Genomic DNA, 27,158 nt, shown 5'->3' on the forward strand with positions numbered 1-27,158 from the left:
ACTGTTTTTTTTTTTTTTTTTTTTTTTTTTTTTTGTAAATAACCTTTAAAAAATCTCACATTACCCTTTTAGTACTCCATCTTATCCATTGGGGTACGCCTTCCCCCACTTGAGAACCACTGCCTTAGTGGATTAAGCCAAACAAGGAGGCGAACTGGTTTACTGTGAGATTAGCCAATCAGCAAACAGGATATCGCTCAGTTCAAACATGCCGCCAAACACACAGTTTCCCAGACATCCAGCAGAGACACACACACACACACACACACACATGCTGTAAAGACGACAGGACCTTAACCTGCTGTGCGAGACGAGCTGCTGAAGTCGCTCCACAGATTTCAGTTCCATAGTTTATGCAGGTCATAAGTCGGTTTTCTCGGCTGTGGCACAGAATGAGAATAAATGTGTCGGGGTTGACGGTGCACAGAGTCGGCGGTTACATCACCGGGTCAGACGCAGCTCGGGGTCGATAAAGGTCACAAATTACGTACTGCCCCTTTAGTCAAAGAGCTTATTCACTGACAAGCCAGTGTGCTCCTCCAAAACGAGCTCCGGCTCCTCTCCTGGTGAAATCACTGATCTGACCCGAACTGGACTGTAAACTCATCTCTTCATGTTAGATCAGAGATGACCTCAGAGACAGGAAGGAAGGAAGGAAGGAAGGAAAGAAAGAAAAATGTGCTTTAGATGGAACCACATCCCGCGTTTCAGACGTCGCTGCAGACGCTGATGTTCTGCAGATTTCATCCCCGAATGCCTGGAATCTCGCCCGTCCCGTCGACAGAACGAATCGAGATCGTCTAAAATTAGGTTTGCAGAGAGAAAGGAGCGCAGGAACAACCTCAGCCGACATCTCCCGCCTTCGTTTGAAAAGTTTCACGCCACGGCCGCGCTTTTCTGTTCAGTCCGTCTCTTACCGTCCGGTCACGATGCGTTAACGTAACGGACGATAAAAGCTTTGGCGTTGAAAAGGAAAGTGCAGCTGTGGTGTCGGGCCGTCAGAAACCAAAGGAACTCCTTCTTCCTCTTAAAAAAAAAAGAAAAAAAACGTCTCAAACACTTCTTCTTCAGGTCCTATCGGATGTTCTGGCTGATCCACCATGTTCACACGGCGGCCATGACGCTGATAATGTCACGTTCAGGGTGTCGGGCTCAAATCCTGTAAACAAAAGGAAAGACGGGACTATTTCACACTGCAGGTCCCAGGTTGAACTTTCTGCAAATGTCCTTTTACTGCTTACCTGTTTAAAAAAACAAAAAAAAAACCCCACAAAGATTACAATGGACCAGTTTTCACAATAAAACACTAGATTTTCTATTAGCTATGCTTTGCTAACAACAGCTAGCCTTAGCATTCATCAAATACCCTGCCAAACAATCATATACACCTGTGGAAAGTTAGCATTTAAATATGAAATATCAACAGACATCTTGACCACATTCATTTAATTTTAATTTTTTTTTTTTTTTTTTTAGAGTTTATTAAAACCTTGAAGTACTAGCCTATAATGCACCGGATGCTAAGTTTTCACTAGGCTAAATTTCATTAGCTTGCATTGTAGCTGTAAGTAACTTATCTGTCCTTTCAGTTCACATCAGAGACATCCTGGTTTTATTGTTTTACTGTCACCCTTTTTTTATATTTTATCTGTCCATATATGAAGCTATCATACAGTAGCTTGGATGTGATGGATGCTAACACTAGCTGTCGTCTGTTGTTAGCTTACGGCAGCTAATGGAACGCTAGCTAGCCAACAGACGACCAAATATGCTTGATATATTGAATATCTAAATTAGAAAGTCAGTAAAGATTTATTTATAATGCACTTCACACATCCCGAAAAGAGAAACAAATGCATAGAAGACAAGAGAGACAGACTTCCACTCTTCATTGTTTTCATTTGGTTTTCGTAGATAAAGTTATCAGACATTTGTACAAAGTGCAGCCGGGACGCAGCAGGAGTTTATGGTTTCGTGTCTCCAGAATCTGAGCGCCGCCTGAGATCGTGACGGCCAGCGTGTGAATATCATCGATCAGTGATGAACTTTAGATCCACTTTGGCTGCGTCTGAAATCGCCTGCTGACGTCCTGCACACACACACACACACACACACACACACATACACAGTCTGGACTACACATTATATATTGAGAAGTATCCCAGAATGCATTTTGCACTGACGGGCATGAAATCAGGATTTTAAACCGGGCTCTAGAAGCTGCTATAGGCCTACTTACTAACACTGTAATTACATCACTTTAATATGTTTTTAAAAGTTTTTGTGATCGTTTTATCCAAATAACGCCTGTTTGGAAATTTGCCCTGATGCTTTCAGAGGTGCCAAGCCACTGTACAAAATAAGCACACTTCCTGTTGTTTGCAAAATAAAAGCCTTATCCACAAATATCTCGTTGCATACATTATAGCCAAGGGTGGTGCTTTTATTTTGAAGGCAGGATGTGCAGCATGTGTTAACGTGATGTGAGCTGAAGCTACACTCACAATCACACGTCTGCCCGGGCGCTGCTGCTGAACCGACCGCCATCGCACAGTCGCAAGTGACGCAGTGCATTCTGGGGAAGCTGAGTATAACCAGTGAGCTCACGTTGCATGCAAAAAATAAAAATAAATAAATAAAAAATCTTGCAAATCCACATCCGGGCATTTCTTGCACACACACGTCAGCAGGCGACTCCCGACTCGGCCTCGGTGCCGTCGTCTGCAGCCCAGAAATGTTTTCTAGCATCTAGCGAGTGTCCTGTGTGTCCTCCTGGTTCACAAGTTCTGGAGTTATGTCACTGGATTTCACACACACACACCCACACACACACACACACACACACACACACACACACACACACACACACACACACACACACACACACACACACAGAGAGATCCCTTATAAATGTCCCCCAGTTCTCACCCCAGCTGCTCCTCCATAGCTCCCCCCTGTCAGCCCGTCCTGGATCAGAACGGTTCTCGTCTCTCTGATCGTGTTTCACTTTGTGTCCAGCAGGAAGTGACTGGGAATCGGCATTAACCATGTGACCACCTGTCTGTTGTCTCACCTGTCTGTCTGTTTCTCACTGTGTGGTGTGGTTGTTTTCACTCTCTCCTCCTCATCTTCCTCCTCTTCCTCCTCTTCCTCTCTGCATGTCCCTCCCTATCCCTAATAACCTGCCGGTGTGTGTGTGTGTGGGTATGGGTGTGTGTGTGTGTGGGTATGGGTGTGTGTGTGTGTGTGTCTATATTTGCTCTCTCCTGCCTTGTCCCTGGGGGAAAATCAAAGCGCAATCCGTTAGAGTTCAACCAGCAGGGGCTGAAGAAGGCCTCAGTCAGTAAGGCCATCAAGGTAACGGCACGGTGACGAAGCACGACATTAACACCGAGCTAGAGGAGGCACAGCGGGAACACACACACACACACACTCTCACACACACACACACTAGTCAGACACGACCTCAGAGCCGAACCCGCAAAGGTAATTTAGCGCTCAGCTGTTTCTGACGTCACTGTTTATGTACACACAAACAGCATATCTGCAAAAAATAAATGCACATATGCCCATTCTCATTGACTGTAATGCATTTTTGAAACAGATAATTTAGGTTCTAAGGACATAAAGGTCAGGACGAGATACATTTCTAAATTTATTACCACTGAAAGATCAGTCGATTGATCATTTAGTCATTACCGTTTTGATAAACATTCAAGTCAAAATGCCAAACATTTGCTCATTTCAGCCTCATTAACATCACTTAAAGTTAGGATTTTCTTACTTTTCTCTTTTCACATTATTATAAAATTAATAATTTGTGGATTTTTTTTGGCTGCTGGTCAGACTCAAGCATCACTATAAGCCCTGCTAGTTTCCAATGAATGTTTGCTGTTATTTTTGACATTTCATACATTAAATGATCCATCGATTCATCAAAAAAAAAAAAAAATAGATTAATTGGCAATGAAAATAATAATTAGTTCTACATTTTATCCGTACAGATGTTTAAAGGAAGAGGCAACAGAGAGCCAATGCAGATTCTGAGAAATCACAACAGAAGAGTCAAATTAATATGGCGGTGATCAGAAACACAAAATACACCTGAGGAGTTTGTTTTCAAAATAAAGTACATCCATTTTTAGAGAAGTGACTTTTTCATCTCTCGCTCACTCAGAAAAGAGAAAAGTAGACGGTCAGCGGTGTAGGTAATCATGTAGGTAATTACTTTTTTGTTCCCGGTGAATTTTATTTCTATGTCAGAAATGATTTTGTTTTAGTGCACATCTCATTTTGGAGCGAAACTCCTCAAATTACATGCAGACGGAGTGAAACCTCATTAGACGCCGGTGCCGCCGGGGAGCGCCGTGCGCAGAATAAAAAATGGCTCCGCGCTCGAATCCAATTACTGGCTGGCGTTGTGGAAATCATTAACCAACTCACAAACTCTACTAATTGTGTTTGTCGACTAAAACTACGCTCCGTGCCTAACAATGTGTTGTAAATAACAACATTGTTGTCTGAGGTACGTTTGCACGAAGACTCTCGATTCTTAATCTTTTAAATGATCTTTCCCTCTAATCTGGTGTTTTTCAGTCTTATTGGTTTGGGGCTGTGGAGATTTGTACCTAATTTACATGAACTCTTTCCCTCAGAGGTCTTTCTCCTTTAATCTTTTCCCCGAAAAGAGACACATTTTGCCATCAGGGGCTAAATGTGATTAGCACTGTGGCAGCGGGTCTGATGATAAAGATAAATTGCATGCACAAAATACCCCTGTATTTCAGAAAGAATAGTAATTACATGTATTTTATTATTTTTTTTTTTTTAATGTCAAAATTTTAAGAGTATAATACAGCTTTAAAGGTGCTGAGCCATTATGAGGAGCTCTTATACTGGCTAATGGTATGCTTTCCATTAACCTGGCGTCCCTCATCAAATGACTGCACCTGAAAAAGACGGCACACGAGTCAGGGCTTAAACTCTCAAATTGTACAAAGTAGAACACCACATTTCCATTTTATAAAAAAAAACTGCATGATTTTTTTTCCCTATATCAGAAAAGCACAGGTAATTACATCCTCTAAACCAGTGAAGGAAATAATGTTTTCAGGTTAACTCGTAATTTTAATGGGATTTAAAAGCAAGTTGGAGCCACGTTTTTAAATAAACACAGAAAAAATAATCAGAAATGGTTGTATGGATCTGTTGCGCATTGTTACCTGTAAACTCTGTCTCGCCTGCTGAACCTGCTCTTCTTCTTCTGCAGTCTGGTAAAAAAGTGAGCAGCGATCCCAGTCCGTTCGTCCAGTTCAGAGTGGGGCACAAATCCTTCGAGAGTAAGGTAAGAACAAAACAAATTCAGCCTTTATCTTTTTTTTTTTTTTCCCGGCTTGTGGATGAAATCCTCCTGTCTCTTTAAAAACCAGTGGACAGAGTGTGTCCCTTTTGAGGACAGTCTTCACTTCGATTGAGAAAATTCAGCTAAAAAAGAGAAAAAATTCATCCTCTAAAGTCGGTCACTACCCTCTAAAACATGGCAGATTTTTACTGAAACTACTACGCCTACAGCCGCTTTGGCAGGCCAGCCAACCCGCCTTTAATCAGTCTTTTAATCCTTATGAGATTATTATGAAACTGGGAATTTAAATCTTGAGTCCAGTAACCAGAAAACCAGACCTGTGAGTCACACATTCGCTTTAAAAAGTTTCCTGGGAGTCTGCAGGTCTCCTGTTGCTCAGTTCAACTGTGACTTTTTTTTAATTGAAAATCCGAGAAATCGAGCCAATCAGCACGCTGTCGAAGTAATCAGGCTGAGACACTGAGAGCCAGATAACAGATTAGCTAATGATGAAATACCCCTTTCATTAACAAATTTATTTTACGTAGACGGCATGTCATATCAATATCACAGGACTTCATAAGCTTTTCTTCGCTCCGCTCCACTCTCAAAACCTCAACAAAACCAGCATGTTGGCACGGTTACGCATCAGTGTCGACTCAAAATGACATTAGATCCCTGAAGGTATATTTGTTTCTATGATTGGTTGGGAAAAACAAAGCCTCCTCCCCCATGGAAATCAGCTAGAATGGAGGCAAAGTCAAATTAAAGATGGAAATGGCGGGTAAAGAGTTGACAGTTCAGTCTTGATATCAGGTAAAAGAGTACGGGATGTGAGTTTTGTCAACTTCCTCTGACAAAAACCACCACCTTCTTATTATCCAAGACTTATTGTGACTCGTTTGCTGGAAAAAAAAAATCTCTCCAATGTCACTGCATCTTTAGCGTCTTACCTTTGACCTCTCCACATCTTGTCCCTCCACCAGACGAGATACAAGACCAACGAGCCGGTGTGGGAGGAGGCCTTCACCTTCCTCATCCACAACCCCAAAAGCCAAGAGCTGGAGGTCGAGGTAGGAACAAGTTCTGTCGGGAAAATTCACATTTAATCGGCTCGATTGATTTGTGTGTCAGTGTGATTGCTGTCTCGTCTGCTCTAAGGAGAGGATTATCAGGTGTAAGGATGTTTTGTAGCGCTCCTCTGTCAAGTATATTTGGATGTTTTTTTGTTCTCAGGTGAAGGATGAGAAGCACGAATGCTCGCTGGGGACGCTGACGCTGCCGCTGAGTCGCCTGCTGGAGGCCCAGGACATGACCATGAACGAGCGCTTCCCCCTCAAGAACTCGGGACCGAGCTGCACCCTCAAGATGAAGATGGCGCTCCGGGTACGAGACGCGATTCATTCCTCACGACCCGGACAAACCCACCGACTTAATTGATGACGCCATAATGGCACTTTTTCACCGCCGTTCAGTGTAGAGCTCACATCTGCAATCACAGCACCAAAGTGTCTGTTTGTTTTTTTTTCTTTTACGTTCTGTATGCTGGTAAATTATTAACTGAAGTCTTGGATGATATGAAAGGAGAATGTCTTCAAAGTTCAGGACCGAGCTTCAGATCTGCAGAAATGTCCTGGAACAAGACCCCGAATCTCTCAAAGCAGCTGTTGACCCTAAACTCTTAGAAAAGTGAATTTTCTCATATTCGTCCGGAGCAAAGAGGCACTCGGACTCTATGATTATGACTTTTCATGTGTAATTTCTGATGTTAAACTAAAGGAGGCAAGAGAACGGCGATTTAAACTTTTTGAAACTGGATCACCACCAAACAGCCAGGCTTTTATAACAATTATAACTATAAGAAGCAGCGATTTGGGTTCCAAAAAATTGTCAGATGCCCTCGTCAGTGCCTCTGTAAAGGTAGCCGGTGGGTGGAATGTCAGCTGTGGCTTTTATTTTTCTTTAGTTTATATATTCATTTATTGTGGGATATTGCATCAATAAAATATGAGGAGCTGAATACACAGTCTTATCACTGTGTGTGCACCTGATACCACACGAGTCAACCTGATACGCCGCTGCTTTGTGCTTTGACTGAGCCACTTAGCACCGTATGAGACGGATATTTTGTTTGATTCTCTCACTCTGATTCCATGAGGACGGTATCGTTAATATTTACACTACTGATTTTTGAAATATGACAATACTAGGTCATACTAGATCAATTTTGCTCCAAGAAAAGTCATGCAGGCACATTTTAAAGTGGAAAAATCTCAGTTCTAAAATTTAAAATGACACCGGCTGACAGTGATTTGGTCTTTCTCTGTGATAAAAAGATCAGCCATGTCACGTTCCTCTGTGTCTGCGTCCCTCCAGGTTTTGTGTCTGGACAAGAGCGCCTCCTCGTCCTCAGACTCCACCCCCTCCACCGTGCAGGTCCGCAAGGCCAGCACGTCCAACCCGAGCCCGACGCCGCGGCCCTCCGTCTCCTCCGACTCCCCCCAGCCTCCGGCCTCGGCCCCCGACATCCCGCGCTCCGCCTCGGTGTCGGCGCAGGACCTGCTGAACCGGCACCGGGGCGAGCCCGAGGAGCCGGCCAGATCCCTGGGAGGACTGGACGGCGGGCAGGGCAGAGGAGGGGCAGGAGGAGGAGGTGGAGGAGGAGGCCTGGCGGACGCCGGGAGGAGCACCTCCAACCTGGCCATCTCAGGCTCCCAGCAGTACCTGGCAGGAATCGGCGGCAAGGAGCCGACGCCCAGCATCGCCTCGGACATCTCCAACCCGTACGCCGCGCAGGAGCTGCAGCAGAGACTCCGGCAGCTGCAGAAGTACGAGAGAACGAGGGGATTTTTTTTTTCATCTGTTTAGCAGTTAATCCATCCAGTTATTGATTTTTGTTGTGTCTGTCTGTCAAACTCGGTCCCCAAAGAGGCCGTGTTAAAAAATCACAACCAGCTCCAGGGCCAAACATGTATTTACTGAACACTTTTGACCCAAAGTGATGATTCTTTGGATCAGAACATGTCCTGTGCAGAAATGATTCATGCACAAATATGAACTTTACATGAAACCTTACTCCCCAGAAATATTATTTTATAAAACAAAATAAGGATATCTACAACCAAACTGATTAGAGAGGAAAAAGACATGAACAGAAACACTGCATCTTTCCTTTTTGCTGGCACAGATAACTGATGTTTTGCTAAAGAGAAATCTGCAGTCAAACATGTTTTTACTCAAACATGCACATCACTGGCATGCAGATATTTTCATGTTAACCCTGTGATTTGGTCTAAACATGCCAAATTATGTCAAAAGTCAAACATCAATATGGCATTATGGAACAGCCAGTATTAAAAGTAAATTAAAAATCATCTTCCTGGCCAGATGTAACTGTGCAGCGGGTCGGATCTGGCCTGCAGATCTTAAGTTTGACACGTGAATTAGAGAATCAAGTTTTATGGCTCTCAAACACATTTTCAGGATTTGTGTCCAGATTTTTGCGAAATTATGCCAAATATTGTAGGGATGCACGATTATTGTTTTTTTTTTTTTTTTTTTTTGTCGATATTCGCTGATATGCTGATAACTCTTTTGGCTGATTGCCGATACCAATATTTGCACATAATTTTTCCACCTGATTGCAGAGAAAATCATTTTATCTCATTTTATCATGCCTGCTCTTATTGTGAAGGAAATACAGTGCTTTTCAAAATGTACACATTCACCGCGCATAAAAAAGAAAAAGATACTTCAACTTAGGTTATTTTAACGTGTCATATTTATTTTTATATAACGTTTTATTTCAGTCAAAACTGTAATATTCATGTGACTTAAACGAACTAGGATGATGCTCTGCCTGAGACACTCACAGCCACGGCCACTCTGACTGTGTTAGCCTGCCGATATTTCAATTTAAAGCCGATATCAACCAATACAATGACGTTTCAGTATTATAGTGCATCCCCAAAATATTCCCGTTTATACTTGCGTACATGCTATAATCTTACATGGAAATGCAGTCAATTTACTTAGAAGAGAAGATTTTAGGAGACTTTTAATAGAAATTCTGTTTGGAGATGTGAATGTTGAACCTTGAAGCTGTGCAGTTTGACTGAAAGCCTGAATATTGAATTGAAAAACTGAACAAAAGATGAAAGGAGACAGAGACAAACTTGTGACTGTCTTCATGAAAGCAACTTGTTTTCACTCAGGCTCAGAGTTTTATGAAGATCTGAGGATGATCTGAATCTGAACTCTCTCTCTCTCTCTCTCTCTCTCTCTCTCTCTCTCTCTCTCTCTCTCTCTCTCTCTCTCTCTCTCCCTCTCCCTCCCCCTCCCTCCCTCAGTGGCTCAGGGCCCAGTCATTTCCCTCTGGGTGAGATCCAGCTGACGGTCAGGCACAGCTCCCAGAGGAACAAGCTCATCGTCGTGGTGCACGCCTGCAGGTAACGACCGAGATGAAAGAAAAGTTCATTACAAAACTTTTTTTTTTAATGTGCTGCAATGCATATTTCAAATTCATACACAAATAACTCTTGACATAACTCACATTTCCCATATTTTTCATTCATACATTTTTAAAAGAATAAGGCTGACACTCTCCACTTGAACAGCAACACAGAGAGGAAATCTTTCTTTGGCTGAGTTAAAAAATGCCAGGTGGAAAGTTAAAGCCTGAGCCTCGTTATTCTCTGCTAAAACTGTTTTCTTTTCGTCCTCAGAAACCTGATCGCGTTCACCGACCACGGGTCCGATCCCTACGTCCGCCTCTACCTGCTCCCCGACAAACGCCGGTCAGGCAGGAGGAAAACTCACACGCATAAGAAAACCCTCAACCCTGTTTACGACCAGATGTGAGTAACGCCGTTTTCACGTTTTAATTCCAGCTTGTATCAGAGCAGTGCGCAGACTTTAGGATGAGGCAGCACAACACAAGAGCCGGAAGAGTCACGTTCTGTTCTGTTCTTCCTCCTCCTTCTCCTTCTCCTTCTCCTCCTCCTCCTCCTCCCCTCCTCTCAGATTTGAGTTCAGTGTTTCCCTGGTGGAGCTCCACAGGAGAACTCTGGATGTGGCGGTGAAGAACGGAGGAGGTCTGCTCTCCAAACACAAAGGCCTGCTGGGAAAGGTACGCACCTCATCTCTTGTCTTTCCTCTTCTGTCTTTTGTTTGTTTGTTTGTTTGTTTGTTTGTTTGTTTGTGTCCAGATGATTTGAGGTGTCTCACTGCATTGGCAGATAGATTTTGCTGGTTTTGATAAATTATGGTAATAATCAAACCTGTTTGTTGATGTCTGCTTGAACACAGGAAAACCCGTCTCTTAAATAAAAGTTTATTTCTGTTTTTCTTTTTCTTTTTTTTGTGATGATTTTTGTCGTAAAGATGTGAATCAAAATATATTTATTGAAATAAACTACATTATCTGCCAATGCATTAACAAACGTCGACTAAAAATACCTTCGTAGAAGTAGTCTGGATGTGAGAAAGTTGTTGTTTATTGACTTACTTAGTTACTTAATTCAATTTAATTTAATTTAATTTAATTTATTTTTTGATTTTATAAGCCTCAGGGAAGTAGTCTGAATATAAGAAAATATGAAAATACTTTGTTTCAAAGGTTGTCTTGAAGTTATTTATTTATTTATTTGTTTGTTTATCTATTCACTAACTTACTTACTTACTTTAATGTAATTTCATTGCATTATTTTTTTCATTTTATTTTGTATTATATTTTATATTACTTCTTTATTTTAATTTAGTTACTTAAATTTAATTTAATTTTGTTTGTTTAATTATTTTTTCATTTTTTATTTTATTTTATTTTATTTTATTGTACTTCTTTATTTTAATTTAGTTACTTTAATTTAATTTTTTAAAATTATTTTTTCATTTTATTTTTTATTTTATTTTATTTTGCTTCTTTATTTTATTTTATTTATTTATATGTTTCACTCAGCTAAGCGTATTCAGTGTTTTCTGTCAGATTTAGTGATTGTTTGTGTTGTTTGTGCTTGTGCCTTCAGGTGCTGGTGGATCTGACCTACGAGGACATCGCCAAGGGCTGGACACAGTGGTCAGTCTCTCCTCACCGCTGCACATTTGACCCCCGTCCTGCTCACTCCATGTGACTTTTGTGATTCTTGCAATTAGTAAATAAAAATAATAACCACAGCTCCTCCTCTTCCTCCTCCTCCTTTTCCTCCTCCTCCTCCTCCTCCTGCAGGTATGAGCTGAGTGAAGACGGCCTGACGAAGCCCCACCAACTGTAGGCGACAGCCGGAAGAGTCATCACCACCATCATCATCATCATCATCGTCATTTTTTTTTGTATTATTTTCATTATTTGTATCTGTATTAAAAAAAAAACAAAAAGAGCTTTTGATATTCATTTACTCACATCAGTCGCAATGCAATCTTCCCCTTTAAGAAAAGCTAAAGGACGTATACCCATAGAGCACCGTGTAGGGCAGTTACACTGAGTCTATATTCCATATTTATAGAGGAAATCGTTAAGGACTTGTAGAGGAAAACGAGGATCTATTTTTTTTTTTTTTTTTTGCTCTTGCTGTTACGAGCGACGCTGTACAACCTGTAAATATGTACAATGATGCTGGACAAAAACTGAAGGTATATATTCTAGAGATAAGAGAGAGGTGTGCTCTTTTTGCTCGGTGAAAGTGATTGTTTGTAAATTCTTTCTTTCTTTCTTTTATTGTTTTTTTTATTATTATTATTATTATTGTTAAGAAAATCGTCCTGGGCAGACTGTCGGAGGCAGGAGTGAAGCAGTTTGCGCCCGACGCCACCAAAGACACGACAAGTCTTTTTGTTTTATTTTGTCGGGAACTCTCGGCACCGGCCTTTTTTTCACAGATTATTAATCTGTGTGTGATGGTGAGCAGGGTTGAAGGCGGTTTTGCTGCGCCACACAGAAACTAAAAGGCCTTTGCCAAGTGTTTCCTGTTTTCCTGTATGAGTTTTAATTTCTTTTTTAACCCAACATTTGAATATTTGCACATCTCTCGTCTGTGTTTTTTTTTTTTTTTTTTTTTTTTTTAATTCTACCGGGGATCATGTGTATTGTAAGTCACGTTTTAAGCCATGTTCAGTTAATCATGTTTAACTTTGTTTGATTGATAAGTTGCAAATATGTCCATTTGAACAGGTAATTTCACATCGGAGGAAAAAGACGTTTTATTTTTTCATAAATGGAAAAAAAAGGGTGAGGATAGTTTCAGTACAATATTTTCTGGAAAAAATGGCAGCCCTTTGAATTATGACACAAGAAAATTCTTTTAAAGATACTTTAGCAAAAAAAAAAAAAAATTAAATTGGATTTTTGTAGTATTTTCTTTTTTTTGAGAGATGAGAGATTTTAATATTGTTTTGAAATTACATGTTGAAATTGGCATTTTTTTGCAGCGCCTCACAGCATTTGAACAAATCCGAGGTCAAATCTGTCTGGACGGTCCGGAGTGAGTTTGTGAACGAACGTCAGTCTTAATCCCTGCACTGTTACGGAGGACGAGCTGCTTTCAACACGTCCTTTTTTTTTTTTTTTTTTTTTAAGTGTGTGTTTTGTGTACATAAAGCTGTCAGCATGCACGTCATATTATAAACACAACCTTTACTTTCCGCCATGCCTGCTCAGAAATAAGCCACACATATACGCACCGCCGCAGGATTTAGGTTAAAGGGATTCATAAGTCGCTCTGCATATCCGAGCACACACACACACACACTCACACACACACACACACACACACACACACACACACACAAGGCTAACACATTCATGATGTATGTGGCCCTGCAGAGCCAAAGAGCAGTTAACTACATCAGAAAAATGCAAAATTTCCAGGCATGTATGACTTGTATGGTATTTAATTAGACATCAAAACCCTAGTCATGACCTTTGACCCTTAAAGTCGCCGGTGAGCTCTAGGCCTCTGTAGGGCAGCAGTGCAGTGAAAATATCAAGCGTCAGCAAAGTATTTTATATATCGTGTACACGGTGCCATTATGCATTCAATGTATTTGTTTTTTTTTTATTTGTTTTCCAGCTGTCTTGTCCTGTATTTTTTTTTTTTTTTTTTAAGAAACTGTGTATGTTTAAGCCATTTGATTTGGAAAAAAAAACGATGTCTCTGGGGGTCGAGTGCGTCCTCCAAACGGCGGTTTGTCTTCTCCGTCTTCTTAATTTATCTTGTGCCTTAAAAATCCACCTGACCCAGATATTAACAGTGTGTGTGAACAACAACAACAAGCAGACGCTGTTACTGTTTCCATGTTTTGGGAATGTCTCCTTTGATGTCTTTAAAAAAAAAAAAAACTATTAAAGAGCTGTTGCTGGGTGAGCAGCATGAGGCTGTACATCGCTTCTGGTGTTTGATTCTTTTTTTATTATTATTATTTCCAGCAACACACAGAGCCTTCAGGTGACATATATCCCCCATATATAACCCATATCTCTGAATGAAAATAAAAAATAAAAAAAAACTCAGTGATATTTAGATTGAAGTCCACCATAATGAAACATTTTCTTTCTTCCCCTTGGATATAATATCAACAACATTTACTAAATTGGAACTGAAACATTAAAATGTACAAAGTGTCAGCAGAACAAAACACAAAATATGAACTACTCGGCTATAATAAAGGGGAAACCTCTGGGTCCATTAAGGAACAGAAAAGCAGAAAATATTACAGGAACAACACAATTATGCAACAGATATTAGAAGTGTGTACACAACAGTTGATGTTTTCATATTAATAAATGTCCTCTGTTTCCTGTTTGTCAGGAAGAAACAGAAGATGATGTGGGTGGTTAGGATGAGCAGCGATAGCCGCCATGATGGAACAGACAAAGAGGGCCAGCAAGGAACATGCAGGGAGGAAGAGGTTACAGTCCCGCCCACACTGTTTGATTGACAGGTGGAAGTGCAGAAACACCTCAGTGACAACATGAAACTGCAACGACTCGGAAAAATAATTTTTTAAAAACAGAAACTTACATTTTGCTGCTTTAATAACTCCTGTCTACCTGAGCTGACAAAACTCGGCCGAGGCTGCAATTGGCAAAAATAAACAATAAACCAGAATTCCAGCATGGAGAGGCTGAGTGAATGTGGTCTGGACTCTGTGGAGGAGAGTCATGGTTTCAGAGACGTTGTAGAAGGACAGAATACCTGCTGTGTGATCCAGGTACACTCCTACTCTGGAAGACTCAGGGACTGATGTGGGAGTTTTGATGCTGTTATGGCTGAACTGATTGACTAAAGAATCTAATGTCCAAGATTTGTCATTGGATCCAAATCGACTCTCATCACCTGTTCTGCTAATATCCTTGTATGCGACTGCTATTGAAACATAATCCCCCCTCCACTCCACCTCCCAGTAACAACGTCCAGTCAGACTCTCTCTACTCAGGACCTGATGCCTTTCAGTGAATCTTTCTTGGTGAGGAGGATATGACTGATCTTTTGCCATTTCTGTCACTTTTCTGTTCCCCTCAGATAATAACAGCCGTGTGTTTGCTGTGTTTGGATCCAGTGTGATTTGACATGAATATTTTAAGAATTCAGCTCTGGTCTTGGGCTCTGGTTGTGGCAGTAGAACATCCCCTCCAGTCACTGTCAGTGAGATCTTGGACCATTCCTCACTAAGAAGGTCCTGTAGTTTCTCTCTCAGCTCTGACACAGCTGCAGTCACATCCTCAAAGTAGCTCAGAGGACGGATGTTGTTGCTGGGTGAGTGTGTAGATTCACTGAGACGTGACAGCGAGGGGTAGTTGTGTAGAAAATGGATGTGATCCTCTGTGTGTGAGAGCTGCTCCAGCTCAGCGTCTTTCCTCCTCAGCTCAGCGATCTCCTGCTTCAGCTTCTCCTGAAGTTCTTCAGCCCGACTCGCTTCCTCTTTCTGCTGGGATCTGATCTGCTGCTTCACATCAGACCTTCTTTTGTAAATCAAACTGATCAGCTCAGTGAAGATCTTCTCACTGTCCTCCACTGCTTTATCAGCAGAGCGATTGATGGCCTCCACCTCCTGCTGAAGCACCTTCACGTCTTTCTCTGTGTCCTGGATTCTCTGCTGGATTTTTTGCCGACTCAGCCCGAGCTCTTTCTGCCTCTTGGTCCTTTCTGCTGCAGCTGAGACTGTGTGGTGGCCTTTATGTTCATCCATGGAGCAGAGATAACAGATACACTGCTGATCAGTGCGGCAGAAAATCTTCATCACCTCATCGTGACGAGAGCAGATGTTCTCCTGAAGCTGCACAGTGGCTTCCACCAGCTTGTGTTTCTTTAATGGAGGTGCATCATAGTGATGCTGGAGGTGCTGCTCACAGTAAGAGGCCAGACACACCAGACAGGATTTGAGAGCTTTCAGCTTTCTCCCAGTGCAGACATCACAGGCCACATCTCCAGGTCCAGCATAGCAGAGATCAGGAGGAGCAGCTTGGAGTCCTGTCTTCTTCATTTCCTCCACTATTTCTGCTAACATGGTGTTTTTCACCAGGACAGGTCTTGGTGTGAAGGTTTGTCTGCACTGGGGGCAGCTGTGGATTTCCCTCTGCTCCTCTCCATCCCAGCAGCTTTTAATACAGCTCATGCAGTAGCTGTGTCCACAGGGAATAGTCACTGGATCCTTCAGTAGATCCAGACAGATCGAACAGCAGAATTTAGCCGAGTCTGGCTGAATTCCTCTCTGCGCCATTTCACTTGTCAGGGACAGTGAACGTCTGACAGTTTCACTTTCTCTGAAACGAGAAGAGAAGAGGGAGGGGTTATCAGGCTCTGCTTTATTCCAGAAAGAGGAGCGGTTTCAAAGAGGCAGAGTGTGTTCAGCTCTGGTTTACAACATGAGGTGAAGATTATGACAAATCAATATGGAATCCTTTAACTTGAGAACAGTGAGCTCCCTGGGATTTAATCCTTTTTTCTCACAATACATAGTTGAAACCCAACACCCGTGTCTTTCTCACTGTAATATTTTAAGTGTAATGTGTTCTGTGATTTCCGAGGTGGACTGTAACTCGGGTGGTTTTTCGCTCCACTGTGAAAATTTCCAAATAACACTGAACAATCTGCAGATGGAAAATTATTTTTTTGTCAAATGCACTGTAAACACATTCCATCCAGTCCTTTAAAGTTTCAATGCTGGAACCTGGTGCTCTGTATACACAACTTATTACAAAAACTTTTCTTTTCTTTAGAAATTTCAATTGTTATGCATTCAAGTATGTTATCAATTACAGTTGTCATATAATCCAGAACCTTGAAATTTAAATGTTTTTCCACATAGATAGTGACTCCTCACCCACCCTCACTTTTTTTATTTTTAGAGTTTATAGCCGTCCAATACAAAGTCCATCCCTTTCTCAGTGTTTTCCCAGGTTTCAGAAATTGCGATTATATTGAATGGGTGTGAGAATGTGTACAAATAGTCCTTGATATTATTGAAGTTTGCATACAAGCTTCTACTGTTGAAGTGGATAATCGATAATTTGTCCTTTGTTTTAATGTTGTGGTTATACTGATTGTCCGTGTCGTAGCTGCAATTATTGTTAATTGTTGAGAAGAAATTATTGTCCGGGTCTTTGTCATGCTCCAAATGCAGTGTGTTATGATCTGTGTATTCAAATACTGTTAGTTCATGATCGCGTTGAGACTATTTTCTAGTTCATTTATGACATTATGTGTCATATTGTTGTGTTTGTATGCTTCTTACCTGTTTGTATGCGTGTTACTTCCAAGTCCAGTTTATAGCAATCCGTACATTTCCTCCTGAGTGAATATTACACCGGTCCAGTCACTTCTTAGGGACAGTGAATGTCTGACAGTTTCACTTTGACTGATCAAATAAAAGTTGCACTTCATAACTGGTCAGTCACACCCATCCCCACACAGGGAGGGCTTATCAGGCTCTGCTTCATTCCATTAAAAGGAGCAGCTGTAGAGAACCAGTTTTGCCTTCTTATAACAAACATCAAAACAGCAACAACATTTAGTGTTTGAAAGAACCTTTTCTACTTTTTATTCTTGTGTTGTGGTAACTTATACTTTCAATAACACCTGACAAGTTCTCCTCCAAAGATCTAACTAAAGTTCTAACAAAAACTGTCCAGTCAAACACTGAGTCTGTCTGGAGGTTTGTGAACGAGCTGTGATCTGTTCAACACCCCCAGTGACCCAGAAGGTTCCACTGATCAAGGTGTTTTGGGGTGATCTCGCCCCCACACCAGCATTTCCATCCCTTTCAGGGGACACAGTCACCTCTGCCTGTGTGTGTCACTGGAGGAAATGCTCCCACGGTGGTCTGTCCCACCACTGGAAGCTCTTTCTGTCTCTGAGTCTGTATCCTGATGCAGGTACACATGGTCCTGATGTCTGTGGACAGAACATGACCATCAGTCAGATCAGCAGCACAGGAGACTGGTCCATTGCCGGTTACTGCTGAAGTTTCTCACATGGACATTGTCATCAGGTTTTAACTGTCTCTCTCATGCATGGTGATCCTGTCCCTGCTTTTCTTTTCCTGCTGTCTCTCCACTTTGGCCTTAATGTCCAGGCATCAGGTCCAGTCTTGACTTGGGACCCCGTCCCGTCAGCATCTCTGCTGGTCTGCCTGCAGCTGTAGTCTGAGAGGTTCAGTCAAACCACTTGAGGTTTGGTTGAAAGGAGCCGGTGGTGTCATGTTCTGTTTGTCCCAGACTGATGTATTTAGCAGTATAAAGTAAATTAATGTCCACTTTTCCACTCTTTACTAGACAATATTCTGCTGTTGTATTTGTTATAAGTTACTATTGAATAAAACTAATAATTTTTTTTTGGTGCTATCAACATTTTCCATTTGACTTAAAACTTTCAGCTGTATGATCAACATCGAGTTTGGACTGTTGGCTATCATGTGATAATTTAAAAACGTCTTTTGTACAAATTGAAGGGGGTCTGAATATTTTCTGAATGCACTGTACATAACAACATTTTGTTTTCTGAATTTTCTGAATGCACTGTACATAACAAAATGTTGTTATGTACAGTGCATTCAGAAAATATTCAGACCTCCTTCACGTTTTTCACGTTTGTTATGTTGCAGCCTGATGCTACAATCTTTTAAATTCATTTTTTCTTTCAATCTACACTCAGTACCTTTGGACCCAACATGCAGACTTGGATACTGAACCGGTTAAACAGATTTATTCTCTAGAGAAAATTTAAATGGAGTGATGATGAGTGGGGAAGGTGGGGAGGTCCTGAAGCAGAGCAGCGGGGCAATGATGGAGAGATGAACGGGTCAAATCCTGGAGATGGGCAAGCCGAGCAGGTGAGCAGAGGAGTCCTAGAGCACAGAGAGACACTGGTACATTTCTGCACAAAACACAAGTAGAATTTCACGAGGAACTGGCCTTGTGTTTAGTTACTGCAGAGGTTACAACAACAACTGGCAGAGAATTACTGTGAAGCTGGGATTTAAGTCTTAAATGAAAAACTGAAATATCACATTGACAGGAGTATTCAGACCCTTTGTAACAACACTTGAAATTTGGCTCAAGTGCCTTTTTTTTTTTTTAATGTACAACAAAATCTACAATTCTGTTTTTACTTTGTCATTATGTGATACTGAGTGTAGATTAATGAGAGAAAAAATGAATTTGAATGATTGTGGAATCAGGCTGCAACATAACAAAAGTGAAAAAACTGAAGGGGGTCTGAATACTTTCTGAATGCACTGTTACATTTGAAATCAAACCTACAGATCACTATTCATTCTCTGCTACCAACAGATGAATACATGACAAGTAGAAATCATAATTGGAGCTTGTAATTAACCGGTATGTATTAGTAACTACTGAATAATAAATAGTCGACTTTCTTTCTTTTATTTTTATTTTTATTATTATTATTAAGAAAATCGTCCTGGGCAGACTGTCTGAGGCAGGAGTGAAGCAGTTTGCGCCCAACGCCACCAAAGACACTACAAGTCTTTTGTTTTATTTTGTCAGGAACTCTTGGCACCGGCCTTTTTTCCACAGATTATTAATTTGTGTGTGATGATGCGCAGGGTTTAAGGCAGTTTTGCTGCGCCACACAGAAACAAGGCCTTTTCCAAGTGTTTCCTGTTTTCCTTTTTGAGTTTTAATTTCTTTTTTAACCCAACATTTGAATACTGGCACATCTCTCGTCTGTGTTTTTTTTTTTTTTTTTTTTTTTTTTTTTAATTCTACCGGTGATCATGTGTATTGTTAGTGTAGCCCTGTGGTCCTTAATTTCATTCAAATGTTGTTAAAAAAAGAAATAATAATAACAAGTTCGTGAAGTGTAAATATGTTTAAAATGTGTCGGATTATAACATGTTAAACACAGTCATTTAGTGGTGTTAGTTTTAAAAATCATTTATAGTTGGTTGGCGGTACAAATGCCAGGTGACCACGTTTGTTTGTGTGGCAGTGAAGCATCTTTTATTCGCTCAATCTTTGTTGGTATGTTGTGGTCCTTAGCCAATCCTATCCTCACCTGGTTCAGGGAGGAGGGGCTTAGCGTCGCCATAGTGACGCAGTGAGGTGAGCCTTCAGTGTTGAGCAGGACAGCTGTAAACAGTAAAAGTAGAGGAACAACACTCCTAACTTCCAGGACTGACGGAGAGTCGTCCTGTGGTGATGTGTGTGTGTGAACTCTGAGGATCTGCCACAGGTAAATACATGTGTTTTGATGTACTCTGTGTTGGTGTTCGATTGTAATGTGTAAAAGACGAGCTGACGTGCTAATCACTGCTAGCCTTTAGCTTAGCGTGCTCACGGACTTTCACACTGTTAATTCTGCATTGCAGCTAGCAATTGCTCGTTTGTTTAAGGCATACTGTGGGTTTTCGCCATGAAGTAGCCTGTAGCTTAGTTACTCAGAGGAATGATGTAATTCAGAACCGGACATTTGCCATAAGAGGCAGAGAGTGAGGACCGGGAGAGCCCTGGGCCGTTGGAGAGAGGCTGTAGCTGCTGTACTGGAGCGTTGGTTTGCCGCCTCGTGCTGCTGCGCGCCCTTTCCCTTGGCGCTGAAACTGCACCTTGCCCCTCGAGCAGTGGTTCCCAACCCAGTCCTCAAGTACCCCCTGTCCTCCAGGTTTTTGTGTCAGCTCTACTCTTTCACACCTGATCCAATTAGGCCCTTGCACCTTCATGCACGCACTCTTCAGGTAGATCTGTTTCAGCCAATCAGCATGCAGCCCTTAAACGGATCAGGTGTGAAAGAGGAGCCCCCAAAAGTTCCAGGAGGTACTTGGCGGGCAATAGAAAGCAATAGGAAAACTACGATAATTGGTAAAAAAAAAAAAAAAAGATCAATAAATGCTTTGCTGTGCAATATTTTTTATATTTTTTATAGTTGTGGTAATTGATTTAGACTATGTTAAGTTTACTAAACTTGTATGGTCGTCTATAGCAATGCAAATCGTAATATTTTCTCATTTTATCTCTCAGATTTGACTGAGGCAGACTAACAGGTGACCAACAATGATTTGCCAACTGACAACACAATAAATCTGGACTCACAACATAATTATAATGCTAACTGTTCTTACAGGAAATCCATGTCCAATAAATAAAATTTGGGTTTTAATTCATTGCAAATAAATGGATTTCTATCATTTTGTTAACTACTCTTACTTATGAATATCCCCATGTGTGAATTACTTACTTAAGTCTGTTACCTTCACTAAACCTGTACAGTCGTTGACAGTAATAAATTATAAATATTTTCAGTTTTCAGTTTTTTTGTTTTTTTTGTTTTTTTTTTAAATAATTTTGACTGAGGCAGACTATAATTTTTCCAAGTAACTACACAAGTCTGGACTCACAATATAGAGTTCTTACAGGTAATCCATGGAAAATAAATAAAATTTTGATTTCAATTCATGGCAAATATATTTATTTCTATCACTGTTAACTATCCCAAACTTACTCTCTACATATTATACATAATAAATCACACACACACTTTTTTTTTATTTCCAAATGCACTTAACAAAAATTCCTTTACAACAGCATAGAACTCTAATAGATCAGCATGTCTAGCCATTTGTTTTCTCTGCTGTCCTTGAATACAGTCTTCACCATGGTATGCTGTGCTGCATGGGGATGCTCCAATCGCTCGGAGAAAGGCGTGCGCATGTATGGCTTCTCCAAAGACAGGGACAGGAGGAAACTATGGATGGCTAAAGTCAGCAGGAGAAATATGACCACCTTCATTGATTGTGAAAACAAAAAAAATATGTGAGGTAATCATATTCAACAATGCATTGCACATTTTCAAAGACCACTCCATAGGGAAGTTTTTTTTTTTTTTTTTTTTTTTAAATGGAAAACAACACAGAACAGAGAAAATAACACAAAAGCCATGGGAAGTTGTTTGTATTAAAAGGAGATTCATAAGGTTGAGGTTGCAGAATGTAAAAAAAACAAAAACAAAAAAAAAAAGACAGGAAAAAACACTTAAAATTGACCATCGACCTGCATCCAAAAAAACTATCACTGCTCCACCAACTTCCAGCCCCTGTCACAACACTGCTCCTCCCCAGCCAACATCACTCTTCAGTTCTCCTGATGTGCAGCATGCAGCGTCCATGCAGTATGATTATTTAATTAATAATAAACTACATATTAATGACAGTTATATACACTAATACAATCCAGTTCAACTGCTCTGCCACAAATTTTTATTGTAAAACATATTTGGCATTTATTATACTGACCTACCTTACTATGTTTTCAGACTCACTGTGGTCCGCTCCATACTCCTGGCCTGCAGCATCACTGATGCTCCACAACAGAGTGCTCCTTCTGTAAGTTTCAAAATATATTCAAGATAATCTCACCTGTTAGGGCCATTTGTTTAGTATGATTGATAGAAAAACTTTGCATTCATTCTTGTGTTTTCAGTCTCACCATTATCTACTCTGCACCCCTGGCCTGCAGCATGCACAAGGCGGTTGTGAAGTGGCATCACTGCTTCTTGACCACACAGCACCTAGTGTAGGTAACTGCCATCAACTGCACTATTCCACAAAATATCTCACTTTCTAGTTATTACGTAAAATGAACTGTGTTATTATTGGCCTGTATAGTGTTAAGTGTGTGCAACGCGGTGGTAATAAGACATATTATGACCCACAGTCCAGAATCAATATCTTCATATCATGTGCTTTGCCCATCATTCCGCAGCCTCAATAATAAATTAAAATTAAATAGAAGTTAAGTACAATAGGTCTCCCTACATATTAACCTCGCTCTCAACAGCGTTGAATGAAGTTATATTTAAGAACAGAATTTGCATTTATCAGCCTGTGGCATGTGTTGCTATCATTATTCAGTGTGCTAGCCTAAACTTTTATCGGTTTATATTCTCTAAATCTACTAATCAAGGCGGTGACAATCCGTCAACATACTTAATTACTCGTGTCAATTTGATTTTGATGCACAACTGATATGGAAATACGATTATTTAAACATTTCACCTTGTACGCCGCCATTGCTGTGAAAAAACTGAACCATTACAGTGAACGGAGTTGTCACCACTCTCTCTCTCTCCAGGCACTCTACTTGCCCCCCCCACCCCCACCCCTCCACCCCCACACCCCCCCCTCTTGCTGTTGCTGGATTTGTGAGTACTCCTCAAACACTTTGCTGGAGCGGCTTTAACCATATGGGCTCAGTCACACCTAGCTTGTATTCCATTCAGCTAGCTGATATTTTACATTATAACCCTATGGCGGTGGAGAGGAAATTCTGAAAATAACAGCTGTTGTTGGTGTTTTCTTTGTTCAGCTCTCCACCATAGGGTTATAATGTAAAATAGAAGCTAGCTGAAATGAATACCCGAACACTATCATCTTGCTAAAGTAAATGGCCTTTTACTAGTTGGGGGAGAGGACAGCCTGCAAGCCTAGAGGAGGGAGGGGGGACGCTGCCGTTATAACCGCCCACCGTAGCAATCTTCCAACACAGTATTACCACTCATAAAGGAATAGCTCACCAATTCTACCTTTCTGTTACACAGAAGCACATGGACCTTCCCACGCACTCGAGGTTGGTGGCAGCACATCAGCACTAATTGGGATGACCACGAATGGCGGAGACACTTCAGAATGAGAAGAGACACCTTCACTCTGCTGTGTGACACACTCCGGCCCTGGCTAACACGGCAGAACACTACATACCGAGTGGCAGTGCCTGTAGAGGCTCATGTGGCTATTTGTCTTTGGAGGCTAGTCACAAACCTCGAGTACAGATCCATAGCACAGCTGTTTGGTGTAGGGTTATCAACATGCTGCCTGATCACCCAGGAGGTCCTGACTGCCATCAATGTTGTTATGCGGCCCCAGTACATAAAGCATCCCTCTCCAGCAGAGTTTAGGGTTTTCGAGACAAGTGGAGGTTCCCCCAAGTGGGGGGGTGTATTGATGGGACTCACATCAAGATTAAGGCTCCCAGTCAGAACTCTGCTGATTATTTTAATCGTAAAGGAGACCATTCAATTAATTTACAGGGTGTGGTGGACCATAGGCTGTGGTTTTGGGGCATAAATGTAGGACGACCGGGAAAGGTGCACGATGCCCGTGTTTATGATCTCTCCTCACTGTCTGAACGTGGAAGAACAGGCGCACTTTTCCCCAGCTGGACTGAAAGATTTGAAGGGGGTCGATGCGCCTGTTGTCCTCCTAGGTGACCCGGCCTACCCTCTGTCAACCTGGCTCATGAAACCATACCCAGAGGGACCAGGAGTGACACCCCACGAGCTGAAATTCAACCACATATTGTCATCATATCGCATGGCAGTGGAACGAGCATTTGGCCGACTAAAAAAAAAAAAAAGTTGAATAAACTAACATTAACTGTTAACGTTACTCACCATCATCGGCATCCTTACCCATAAACAGGTCGGCTGTGCTAACGTTAGCACTGGCGGTGCTGGAAGCAGATGATGACATCTTATGGGACCCCACAGTATCTACCGCATCAATGACAGGTTTTGTCCCAAGTATTTTGTGGAGGTCGTCGAACCAAGGGAACTCTTTTTCAGAGCCATCACTGCCAGTTTTGTTCAATGCATCACGCACTTTTATGTATTCTGAACAAAGTTTTTTGGCCTTCATGCGGCACTGTGCGGCAGTCCTAGTAAAGTCTCTTTCAAGGAGCCTTTTGCTAAATTCTCCGTGTATTTCGCTGTTCTTGTGTGTTGATGAAAGTTGCGCGTTGATGTACTCCTCTGACCAAATGTCTATGAGGCAATGAATCTCCTCTGGACTCTCATGTCTGTCCACGACTTGTTGTGTCTTTCGCCATGGTTGTAACCATAGTAACAATGTTGTCCTCTACCCATAAGCCCCAGCCCAGCTAACTACGGGAGCCTACGTAGCCCAAACTTGTGGAGTACACCAGGCTTGGGCCGACCCCTCGTTCACACCACTGGTTTGGTCTGCCGCTCCGAGACCACCCCTTCCAGCCGCTCTCGGTACGGCGGTTTAGGTCGACCTTGGGTGCGGCTAGTTGTGTTCACACTACCTGCACCGCACCAGTTAGGCCGGCCTAGACAGTTAGGTCGACCTAAACACCGTATGTGTGAAAACACCCTAATATGCAAATGGTCAATCCGTAATTTTGTAATAAATAAGTCTTTTTCTTTCAACTAGATCCTGTGTTGTATTTGCAATGGTGATACTTTTTGGTTAAATATGGTAAGTGATACAACAGGTTAAAGTGAACTTCTATTTTAAAGGTGAAGTACCAAATTTTGTGTTTAATTCTTCAAAGTTATTGGAGGCACCGCCAAGTTATTTTACATCACTATCACAGTTGTCACACGGATATAGCGCCCTCTAAAGATGAAGTCAGGCCCCGTCCCATTGTACTATAACAACCTAATTATCTCTCAATCAATATTTTCTAGCTACATGGGACTGGGGTTACATAAGTCACCGTTTAAGCCATGTTCAGTTAATCATGTTTAACTTTGATTGATAAGTTGCAGATATGTCCATTTGAACAGGTAATTTCACATCAAAAGAAAAATACCTGTTTTATTTTTTCATAAATGGAAAAAAAAGGGTGAGGATAGTTTCAGTGCAATATTTTCTGGAAAAAATGGCAGCCCTTTGAATTATGACACAAGAAAATTCTTTTAAAGATACTTTTGCAAAAAAAAAAAAAATTAAATTGGATTTTTGTAGTATTTTCTTTTTTTGAGAGATGAGAGATTTTAATATTGTTTTGAAATTACATGTTAAAATTGGCATTTTTTTGCAGCGCCTCAGAGCATTTGAACAAATCCGAGGTCAAATCTGTCTGGACGGTCCAGAGTGAGTTTGTGAACAAACGTCAGTCTTAATCCCTGCACTGTTACGGAGGACGAGCTGCTTTCAACATGTCCTTTGTTTTTTTTAAGTGTGTGTGTGTTTTGTGTACATAAAGCTGTCAGCATGCATGTCGTATTATTAAACATAACCTTTACTTTCCACCATGCCTGCTCAGAAATAAGCCACACATATACGCACCACCGCAGGATTTTGGTTAAAGGGATTCATAAATCGCTCTGCATATCTGAGCACACACACACACACACACACACACACACACACACACACGAGGCTAACACATTCATGATGTATGTGGCCCTGCAGAGCCAAAGAGCATTTAACTACATCAGAAAAATGCAAAATTTCCAGGCATGTATGACTTGTATGGTATTTAATTGCATTTATGGGTAGACATCAAAACCCTAGTCATGACCTTTGACCCTTAAAGTCGCCGGTGAGCTCTTGGCCTCTGTAGGGCAGCAGTGCAGTGAAAATATCAAGCGTCAGCAAAGTATTTTATATATCGTGTACACGGTGCCATTATGCATTCAATGTATTTGTTTGTTTTTTCATTCGTTTTCCAGCTGTCTTGTCCTGTATTTTTTTTTTTTTTTAAGAAACTGTGTTTAAGCCATTTGATTTGGAAAAAAAAAACGATGTCTCTGGGGGTCGAGTGCGTCCTCCGAACGGCGGTTTGTCTTCTCCGTCTTCTTAATTTATCTTGTGCCTTAAAAATCCACCTGACCCAGATATTAACAGTGTGTGTGAACAACAACAACAAGCAGACGCTGTTACTGTTTCCATGTTTTGGGAATGTCTCCTTCGATGTCTTTAAAAAAAACAAAAAACTATTAAAGAGCTGTTGCTGGGTGAGCAGCATGAGGCTGTACATCGCTTCTGGTGTTTTGATTCTTTTTTATTATTATTATTATTTCCAGCAGCACACAGGACCCTGTGACATATATCCCCCATATATAACCCATATCTCTGAATGAAAATGAAAAAAAAAAAAACCTTAGTGATATTTAGATTGAAATCCACCATAATGAAACATTTTCTTCCTTCCCCTTTGATATAATATCAGTAACATTTACTAAACTGGAACTGAAACATTAAAATGTACAAAGTGTCACCAGAACAAAATACAAAATATGAACTACTCAGCTATAATAAAGGGGAAACCTCTGGTGCTGAGTCCATTAAGGAACAGAAAAGTAGAAAATATTACAGGAACAACACAACTATGCAACAGATATTAGAAGTGTGTAGACAACAGTTGATGTTTCCATATGATTAAATGTCCTCCGAACTCTCAGCGTCTGGCTGCTCTTTGCTGGGAAAAATCCTCTCCTGCGTTTTCTGTTTCCTGTTTGTCAGGAAGAAACAGAAGATGATGTGGGTGGTTAGGATGAGCAGCGATAGCCGCCATGATGGAACAGACAAAGAGGGTCAGCAAGGAACATGCAGGAAGGAA

At 41.2% G+C, this 27,158-nt stretch overlaps 2 protein-coding genes and 1 long non-coding RNA gene across 4 annotated transcripts in view; 1 reads left to right on the forward strand and 2 right to left on the reverse strand.

The window, feature by feature from the left end:
* The window catches only part of esyt2a (extended synaptotagmin-like protein 2a), an 86,982-nt gene extending 73,269 nt beyond the window's left edge, over positions 1-13,713 (forward strand). Inside the window, exons 15-24 of one of the 2 annotated variants that reach the window (XM_030074976.1) lie at positions 3,295-3,357; positions 5,270-5,344; positions 6,328-6,414; positions 6,578-6,727; positions 7,718-8,169; positions 9,691-9,789; positions 10,066-10,197; positions 10,364-10,469; positions 11,365-11,414; positions 11,565-13,713. In XM_030074976.1, the coding sequence (XP_029930836.1) occupies positions 3,295-3,357; positions 5,270-5,344; positions 6,328-6,414; positions 6,578-6,727; positions 7,718-8,169; positions 9,691-9,789; positions 10,066-10,197; positions 10,364-10,469; positions 11,365-11,414; positions 11,565-11,610 (1,260 nt within the window). In that variant the 3' untranslated portion in view covers positions 11,611-13,713. The remainder of the gene's footprint in view (positions 1-3,294; positions 3,358-5,269; positions 5,345-6,327; positions 6,415-6,577; positions 6,728-7,717; positions 8,170-9,690; positions 9,790-10,065; positions 10,198-10,363; positions 10,470-11,364; positions 11,415-11,564) is intronic. The other variant, XM_030074977.1, reaches the window with a different exon arrangement.
* On the reverse strand, positions 13,119-26,179 carry LOC115375543 (uncharacterized). The gene is made up of 3 exons (XR_003929723.1): positions 26,030-26,179; positions 19,357-19,360; positions 13,119-13,174 (listed from the first exon to the last, which is right to left on the reverse strand). It is a non-coding gene; the product is annotated as an uncharacterized LOC115375543 (long non-coding RNA).
* LOC115375541 (tripartite motif-containing protein 16-like) lies at positions 14,147-17,158 on the reverse strand. Its single transcript, XM_030074978.1, has 2 exons — positions 17,069-17,158; positions 14,147-16,097 (listed from the first exon to the last, which is right to left on the reverse strand). Exon 2 carries the CDS (start codon positions 16,052-16,054, stop codon positions 14,381-14,383), a length of 1,674 nt encoding a protein of 557 aa, XP_029930838.1. The 5' UTR covers positions 16,055-16,097; positions 17,069-17,158; the 3' UTR covers positions 14,147-14,380.
* Positions 26,180-27,158: the final 979 nt, after the last annotated feature.

The sequence above is a fragment of the Myripristis murdjan genome, chromosome 17 (genome assembly GCF_902150065.1).
Source record: "Myripristis murdjan chromosome 17, fMyrMur1.1, whole genome shotgun sequence".
Lineage (NCBI taxonomy): Eukaryota > Metazoa > Chordata > Actinopteri > Holocentriformes > Holocentridae > Myripristis > Myripristis murdjan.

Bases quoted from the DNA above. Each gene is read 5' to 3' on its own strand.
- LOC115375541 (XM_030074978.1), bottom strand. From the start codon at position 16,054: ATGGCGCAGAGAGGAATTCAGCCAGACTCGGCTAAATTCTGCTGTTCG.